This window comes from Nicotiana tomentosiformis, chromosome 12 (assembly GCF_000390325.3).
Source record: "Nicotiana tomentosiformis chromosome 12, ASM39032v3, whole genome shotgun sequence".
In the NCBI taxonomy this organism is placed as follows: Eukaryota; Viridiplantae; Streptophyta; class Magnoliopsida; order Solanales; family Solanaceae; genus Nicotiana; species Nicotiana tomentosiformis.
The window spans coordinates 133,163,358-133,172,543 of NC_090823.1; the positions used below are offsets into that span (position 1 = coordinate 133,163,358).

The 9,186-nt window shown below is 37.9% G+C and overlaps 1 protein-coding gene across 3 annotated transcripts; it reads left to right on the top strand.

Annotated features, from left to right (window-relative positions):
* Positions 1-3,277: 3,277 nt before the first annotated feature.
* Positions 3,278-8,432, top strand: LOC104087604 (protein DEHYDRATION-INDUCED 19 homolog 4-like). Of its 3 annotated transcripts, XM_018767905.2 has the most exons (6): positions 3,286-3,546; positions 4,711-4,853; positions 5,611-5,683; positions 6,897-6,974; positions 7,140-7,402; positions 8,117-8,432. In XM_018767905.2, the coding sequence occupies exons 2-6, from the start codon at positions 4,735-4,737 to the stop codon at positions 8,223-8,225; spliced, it is 642 nt and encodes a 213-aa protein (XP_018623421.1). In that variant the 5' UTR covers positions 3,286-3,546; positions 4,711-4,734; the 3' UTR covers positions 8,226-8,432. The 3 variants fall into 3 exon arrangements, with proteins under 3 accessions (XP_009590427.1, XP_018623421.1, XP_009590429.1); XM_009592132.4 differs by lacking the exon at positions 5,611-5,683 and having other exon boundaries at positions 3,278-3,546; XM_009592134.3 differs by lacking the exons at positions 5,611-5,683; positions 6,897-6,974.
* The last annotated feature ends 754 nt before the right edge of the window (positions 8,433-9,186 follow it).

Sequence of the window (9,186 nt, forward strand, 5' to 3'; positions counted from 1 at the left end):
GGCATTCTCTTCGGTTCGAAAAGATTCGGGAAGAGCCCTTTCAGACATATCCCCCATCCGTCGGCTTCGATGGGAAACATCTTCGATCTCCAGCAACTCGGGGACTCTGCCTGAATCTCTCTCTGATATATCCTCAGTTCGAGGCGGAGCCTTATGAACCCCATCGATCCAGCTGCCTGTGGAACGTCGGTGGTCTTCTTTGTTCGGGCCGCCAAAGCAGACCCATCATTCTCTTCTTCTTCTTCTTCTTCTTCTTCTTCTTCTTCTTCTTCTTCTTTATCCCTCAGACGCAGAACTGATTCTACGGTCAAAGGAATGGCATTCTTGTTCGGCTTACGAGCCGTCCTCTTCTTCGGTTTTTGATCTTCGAGGACGGGGGTTCTTTTCCTCTTATTATCTTTTACCGGCTTTGGGACAGAGGCCGGAGCCTCTTCCTCGACAGACGAGGGCCTCAAAGCCGCATCCTTGCCCACACCTGCATACGAAAATTTTACTGAAGTATGTGAAAAGCATCTTATTCGAATTACCAAAAGATACGAGAGAAGTGCTCACCGTGATTTTTGGCCTGCTATCGGCCCTTTGACAAGTCGCGCCATAAGCGCTCGGCATATGAGGAGGTCGAAACCAGATCACGTACCCAGTTCTTGAGATCGGGCACTGCGCCGGGCATCCAGGGAACCGCTGCATCACAAAATGGGAATATTGGTGAGAAAAGAAATGAAAGAATAACATAATAGGAGATAACAATAGAATTACACTTACGCTTCATGTTTCACTCCTCGGGAAAAGGCATCTTTTTTATTGGGATCAGGTCCAAAGTCCTCACTCGAACGAACCGGCTCATCTAGCCTCGATCCTTAGCCTCGTCTATACTCGAGAACAAAGCCTTGGTAGCTCGACGTTGGAGTTTTATTAACCTTCCTCGAAAAAGGCGAGGACCATATAATCAGACAAGATGATCGAGGGTGAAAGGCATCCCCTCGACTTTACTCATAAAAAATCGGATCAAAATAACGATCCGCCAAAAGGAAGGATGTATCTGGCCTAGGGTTATTAAGTATTTACGACAAAAATCTATGATAACAGGGTTGAGGGGACCTAACGTGAAAGGGTAAGTATACACGCTTAATAACCCTCTCACATGAGTAGTAATATCCTCTTCAGGAGACGACACTACCACCTCTTTGTTCTCCTAGTTACAATCTTTTTTTATCCGCTCGATGTGCTCCGGGTTATCGAACAAATATATCTCGATATGGGCTCACATCGGCCAGGAACCTGCGAACCTTTATCAAGTTTGAAATCGGAGGTAAGAACGCACGCCACCGGAACACACTCCTCAGGACGGGGATCCACTGGTGTTTTATCGGCGGCGGATTGGGAAGAAAAAGCTTTTTCTTTTTGGGGGACGATTTTGAATGTCTTCACCATTTTGGATTTAAAGAAGGTGACAAAGATTTGGTAATTTAGAAGAAGAATTTTGCAAAGACGAATCACAGATTTGCGAATAAACTCAAGGAATACGAAAAAAAAATTGGGGAATTTGGAAGATTGAAAGATGTAAAAGTGATAAATGATAAAAGGAAGGGTTATTTATAGGTTTAAGCAATGGCGGTTCAGTATCAGCGGTGGCAATGTAAACGTCAGCTTATAATCCGATCGAGCCGTTGAAAAATTATATCGTTTCTCACCACATTCTTCCTGAGAAATGAGGGGACTATCTGTATACGGTCGAGATAGATTTCGCCCTTCGTACGATTGATCGAGTTTGAAACATAATCGATCGAAGTAAGATTTCGAGATGGGTTCCGAAGATGGTACAAACAAGCTTCGAGTCCGAGGGGCTGATCAATGTCGAGCTCGATATTATAATCAAGCTCGAATCCAAATCGAACTATGATGCAAAGTAAGGTTGCCGAGCTTATGATCCAGAGACCGACCAACATTGATCCCGAATTAATTCAAGGGTCCGTGTCAGAATCGAGCTCAAGCCAAGATCGAAAGCTCGAGTCAAGACCGAAAACTCGAGTCAATATCGAGCTTATAGACAAGAGCCGCTGCAATCCCACTAGAGGAGAGAATCTTGGCAGGAATTGTGGAAAAGCTGATTTATCATGGGTCTCTCATTACATATTTTTAATTATATATAAAGTAAGATCCCTCTACTATAAAGGGGATGTTTATCATTTCCGTAAAAGGCAAATTTTTGCTAACATTGTAATTCAAGCACCATATTCTCCTATAGTGAAGAGTTGTTCTTTCAAGCTTCTTAATTTGATTCCACTTGTTTAGTCCTAAAATTCATCTTCTTTACAACCTTGTCTATTTTGCATTCTTTGCAATCCATACTTGACATTTCTATTTATCCCTACGATTTGTATTAAGCTACACCACATATCCTTAGAACTACGTACAAATTCAACTCTATCCGTTTTTCGGGTAAACAGGTCTATCAGAAACATCACATTTTTCTCGCACAAAGTAGGAATAAGATTTGTGTATACTTCACTAGATCCTAGTTGTGAGATCACACTAGGAATGTAATTATTGTTGTAGTTTTACAAAGTACTAGCTAGTAACGTATAATAAGCAAAACTTTTAATTTATTTTTGTTGAAAAACATTCCCTCCATGTCTAACTATTTCAAAGAAATGTGTTTCTTCCAAAACAAAATTCCTATGATATCTTTTAGAACATCTTTTAGTTTTTCTCTTGGTGAGTGGGGGTGGGAGGTCGGGGTTAACAAACTTTTTTTAAAATCTGTTAATTGAGTATTCAGTATCTATATTAGAACCCTGATTAATAACAAATTCACTATGCACATGACTTGTTAAAGAGAAATAGATCGGTGGAATTCCTTTCCTCTTAAGAGGTCTCAGAGTTCAAAAAAATAAGGGGCAGCCCGATACACAAGACATTCCACGTTAAGGCCGCACATAAGGGGTATGATGCACACAGCTTAACCTAATGCACGCATTAGTAGCTATTTTTACGACTCGATCTGTGACCTATAGATCACATATTGATAATTGTAAAAGTTCTCAAGTCCGAGTTATTAAAAACAAAAAAAAACAAAAAAAGAGAGAGAAAATCGTATAATCGAATGTCCAAACTTAAGTAACAAGCTTCCATAATTTCCTAGAATATACACATCATGATGAGTCAATGACTCGATTCTTCTCTGCCAAGTGGACAGTGGCTATTTCGTAATAAACTCCAACTTCAAGCCTTTATTTACAATCTAAACTCTATATAATTCCTCTACATTTCCTATTGTACAAAATTGGAGGCTCCCTCTTAGCTATTTCTCCTCCCATTTCCACGAAACTTCGCGACTAAATTTCTCATTTTCTCTTTAGGGTTTTGATCAATTTGCATTTTGGTACCATAAAGTTCTGATCTTTGATTCAGTATCAGGGAATGTACAATTTCTTGAAAATTTTCTAAGGATTTTAACTTAAAATTTGTTTTAAAGGATACTATAAATGGATTCTGATTCTTGGATTCGTCTCTCTACTTCTTCACGACGTAATCAATCTCGTTCAGGTCAGTGTTATCTCACTTACTTTCCTCTTTAAATTTGTCCAAAAGAATATTACATTTTATATTTAAAAAGTATTTAACTCTAAATTCTCATTTTATCCCTAATGAAATGATTTATAACTACACAAAATTTATCTCTTTATGATTTATTTTGGATCACACGTTTAAAAAGTTAGCCTTTTTTAAATAATGTTACATAAATTGAGAAAGAAAGAGTACGAGTCAAAGTATCTAATGATTTATTTGAGTTACTTTAAATAGTAATACTGTTTAAAAAATAATAATTTTTGGGATGGAAGAAGGAATTTGTTTGTGAGCTGAGGTTAAGTGGATTATGTTTTGCAAGAAAATGAAAGAATAGAAAAGGAAATTTTACGTTTGCAATGCTGGGTTTTAGTTTCTGGTATTTAGGGGTTTAGTATTTTCTCACTTACTTTCCTCTTTAGGCATCTTCAGTACACTTTCTGTAAAAAAATATATGTGTTCTGAAGTATGATGGTGAAAAGTAGCTCATTTTCGGTTTGAAGTACTTCAAATAATTTCTTTTTATCGTAAAGATGTTTTTCAAATACAACAATAACAACGTACCCAGTGTAATCACACGTTGTGGGGTCTGAGAGGGTAGTGTGTACACACAAATTATTCCTACTTTGTAGAGAGGCATTGTAAAGATGTTTTACAAATATTACCCCAAAAAGGAAAGCAGTTCGGCTCTCATATAGTAAAAGGGCGGCCCAATAAACAGATGTTTTGTCAAAAATTCTGTAAGATGATTGAGACAATAATACTATTTTATTCAATATTAAAGGTGCCTTGTACTGCTAGGAATATGTTTAAGTCATGTTATTATGTTTCATAAGATCCTATACTCTTTAGGAGTCCTTTAGCCCTATTAGAATGGAGAATCTTATGCCAGTAGGAAATATAGAGAGCTTTCATTACTTTTCTTTTTTATTTTTATTTTGTATAATGTTGGCCTGAAATGAATTTAAATGAGGAAACATGGTTAGTAAGGATTCATATAGCCGACCCCTACTTGTTTGGTACTGAGGTGTAGTTATTGTATTGCTGGTTTTTTTCTTATTGCATTATGGATTGTTGAATTGTCGGAAAGATTGTTTATGGTTTTTGTGATTGAAGTTGGGGTGTATTTGGTGTCTTATGCAGACTTCTATAATATAGGAGAAGAGTATGAGGGTGAAGAGGAGTCAAGGCCGGAGTTTCTATGCCCTTTCTGTGGCGAGGATTTTGATATTGTTGGCCTTTGCTGTCATATCGACGACGAGCATGCTATTGAGGCTAAGAATGGGGTACAATATCTCTGCAACTCTTAATTTTCTTGCTTTTTTTCCCCTTTTGTTCGAATATCATATTGAGTTGAGGCACATAGTTGAATTGATTGAACTATCATATGTGGATTGTAAAGTTCTTAGCACCTAGGACTGTCTTATGTGCACGTTGAAGTTTTGGACTTTGTTAACCTTCTAATTATGATGCTGCATTTGACTTTCTCTAGTGCAATCTTTTCAATGGTTTAGCTTATTTTTCTTTTCTCTATTTCTTGTGCTTTTTTTTGTGGGGGGGGGGGGGGGTTTGTCGAGATGGGTGTTTGGAGGATTACTGGGACATGCACATTTTGCAATGTGAAAACGTTGACCTTTAGCTATATGAAATGATCCTTTTCATTCAGTATGTCTTTGTCGAGATGGGTGTTTGGAGGATTACTGGGACATGCACATTTTGCAATGTGAAAACGTTGACCTTTAGCTATATGAAATGATCCTTTTCATTCAGTATGTCTATTTTAGAGGCTTCGAACTTCACGACTTCAGGATACCAGTTTCTAGTTTCCCTTATACAAGTTACAAAAAGGAGGGAAAAAAATAGTTTCTTGATTCCTTCTCCTTTACATTATTTGGGGAGAGCAAGAAATCAAGCGGTATAGGCTATGTGTCAGAAACATTTGTTGCATAAATGCTTCATTATAGTAGGTTTTCCTCTGTTCAGCTGCTATGTCAGTGCAATTAAAATCTCTGACGATATTCGTTTTTCTTGTGTTGTTGATAGTCACAAATTCTTTCTTTTTTTCTGTAATGGTGGTGTCCCGGCCAATTTGCGCGCATCTCGACTAATCCACCGGGTACCTGTCACCTCCCACCTTTTCTACTCCTCCTTTGAAGCTATATAATTTGCCTCATATTTTTCATTGGAAAAGAATATCTTTTCCAAATCCTTTCTGAATGCTCTTGCTTATTTTTGGAGTTTTCTGATTTGTGGCCATAGTTGAATGATAGGAAAGGTTTGAAATGGAAGTCTTTAACCTAGTGGAAAGGATGCTCCACCTCCTACCCTAAGGTTGAGTATTCGAGTCAACAAGGGAGAAAATTGGTAATGGACCACTGATGACTCTTGATAGGAGAGTTTGGCTGTTGGGCATGCTATATTAAGAGAAAGAAAGTCAACTATGATTTAATTGTCACTCTCATAGTGAATAGACTTAGAAGTGCAACCTGATTCTAGGGCCTAGCTTTGTTAGGAGATGCACACAGGAATATTAAGCTTCTTGCTTTCTATTTGTGTTAGCTTTGGTCTCATTTGACCAAGATAAATTATTAACAAGGTAACACCCTTGTGCAACTCCACTAGCTAAAGAGATATATAAACTGGAAATCCTGGGAAGCACGTCTGATACTGAAAAGCTAGCCGCAGCATTTGGGGTATTGAGAATGATGATCCGGACTTGTTTATCATGGGAGTCAAAGGTTCCTTAACGAGGGTAGCTCATTTCTTTCTCCTTGGTACTTTACTTTAACTTCTAAATTTTGGCTTGGGAATGTGAAGTAAGAGATGATGTGGTCTCAGATTTCTGTGCGGAATTGATGAGTTAAAGGAGGAGATATGCTCATTCTACGCTTCCCCCTCCCCCCCCCCAAAAAAAAAAGCACCAGGAAAAAAAAGTAGGGTTATTTTGTGTCTTGATTATGTGTTTTTAGTTGTAGCGTTTGTATCACATTTTGTATTGACAGACATCACCTTCACATGCCTTTTTTTCCAGACAAAGATAACAATTAGGACAAAGCTTTTGTTTTAATGACGCGAACCAAAGTCAGATGGTGACTAAAGTTTAACAAAAATTTATTCTCCATCGTTATAATGTTTAAATCTACTTAAGATTTTAGACCTCTTATTGTGAACTGTGCGTCAAAGTAAAATGTTGATATCTCTAAATGCCAATAAACATGACCAAAATTGATCCTCAGGCACTCTGACTTTTAAATGTCAGTTGAAAATGTTTATGCTGGTTGATATATCTGAGTTAATCGATGAGTTAGATAACATGTCTGTAAATGCAGATATGCCCCGTTTGTGCAAAAAAGGTCGGGGTGAATTTGGTTGGGCATATTACTCAGCAACATGGAAATATTCTAAAGGTATCCTTCTGTTGATTTTTCATAGTTGAGACTGGGATTTGAATGTGAAGCGTTTTCTGTCTCTCCTTGTGATATTACAGTAGGCAATGTATCAGTAGCTCTTGCTAGAACTATAAAGCATTCCACTTCTGTCTTGATTTACTGCTGGGCTCGACTGTGTAACAGGTGCAGCGCAAGAGACGATTTCGTAGGGGTGGATCTAATTCAACTCTTTCTATTTTAAGAAAAGAGCTGAGAGAAGGAAGTCTACAATCCATCCTCAGGGGATCCTCGCACTTGATTTCTTCCTCAACTACAGATCCTGATCCCTTGTTATCTTCATTCATTAACAGTTCAGCTTTGGTTGATGAACCTCCTGAAGTTCAACCTCTGTCTTCTGCTAAAGCATGCTCAACACAAGATAGCGCTGTTGAGAACCTGTCTGACAGGTATGGCAGCAATTATTACACTTTTGTTATGTCTTCTTTATTATTGCTTTTGATGCTGGAAAGTGGATGAGAAAGTGGGGTATAAAGGGAACAAAGTCCTTAATAATGTAATGTTTCTAAGAATATGAGCACGACCATAGTCAGATTTCTTTTCTTCATGTTTCTCTGACCATAGTTCATTGGATTTATTTTCTTCATGTGTCTGCTAATGTTTAAACTTTTGGTAGAATTGCACACAACTTTATTTTCTTAATGGAAAGTCATTTTAAGCCAAATTTGGATGTAAAAAGGGCAGCATGGTGCACTAAGCTCCCACTATGTGCGGGGTCCGGGGAAGGGCCGGACCACAAGGGTCTATTGTATGTAGCCTTACCCTGCATTATGCAAGAGGTTGTTTCCACAACTTGAACCCGTGACCTTCTGGTCACATGGCAGCAACTTTACCAGTCAAATTTGGATGTAATGTGATAAAAATATATAATGTAACTTTGTATGGCTATTATGCCTTCCCATCCTGTATGCTATATTTATCATTTCTCAATAGTCGTAGATACTCCTGTAGAGTGCTGGCCTATGTTTAGAAAAGGCATTTGTCATGAGTTTATTGAACGTTGTAAATACACTTGACAATGTCTAGCGATAAGTGTGATGCTCATTTTGGTGTTTTCTATTGACTATGTCTGAGATCAGTGATCTTAATGTTATTCTGAACAGAAATTTCCAGCCATCTCCACTATCTGAGGAAGATCAAGAAGAGAAGGCTAGAAAAAGTAAGTTTGTGCAAGGGCTTTTGCTATCGACCTTTCTTGAAGACGACTTCTAATTTAACAGAGGATTTTCTTGTAGTAGTAGCTATTATATAATAACTTGTAATGTAGCTCGGCGAAAAAAAGAGATGCAGCCAATCTGTAGTAGTTAGCCAAGAAGAACTCTGAAAATAGTCGCAGTGTATGTAGTTCTGTATGTATATGATAAAGACTATTACTTTTCCACGTTCGACAGTATGCAATATATTTCTAATTTAAGAGTATAGCAAGGCTGCATAAACATTACTGTGACCCAGTTGCTTTGCCTTGGTTTCTTCTTCAGTGGAAAATGCACTTAAAGATTTTTCTTTCTGTGCTAGGGTCACATGAAAACATGACCTTTCCGGCTCAATAGCCAAGTTTAACAACACCAGTCAAATCCCACAAGTGGGGTCTGGGGAGGATAGAATGTATGCAGATTTTATCCCTAACCCGGAGGGGCAGAGAGGCTGTTTCCGAGAGACTCTCAGCTCAAGAAGACGAAAATATACAATAGAATCTGTGACAACAAAAATCGGAAAAATAATATACGCATCGTAGGAAACAGAAAATAGATAGAAAAACAATAATAACAAAACGGAAAAATAGCGTGGACACAACATACAAAATAATGTCACACGCTTGGCTCTCTCCTAACCTTTAATAGCTAAGTGTATATATGAATTCGGAATTTAATTTGAAAGCTATATTTAAATGCGTCTCAATAGCTAAGTGTATCCTCGAATTCGGGATTTAATTTGAAAGTTATACTTAGATGCAGCCTCTCTCATATCACCTGTCAATGCATGACATATATAGTAGACAGTCAGCTCATTTGATTAGGGAAAGAGTGCTAGTCTAACTGCCCGTAACAAGTGAGTTTGTCCCTATGAGTTTTGTATTATGAGAATTATAAAAATTTAGCTAGTTTTACGTTTGCCAACTTACCACAATCGGCCTCCTTCGTTATAATTATGAATCAGTAATATGAGCAAGCTC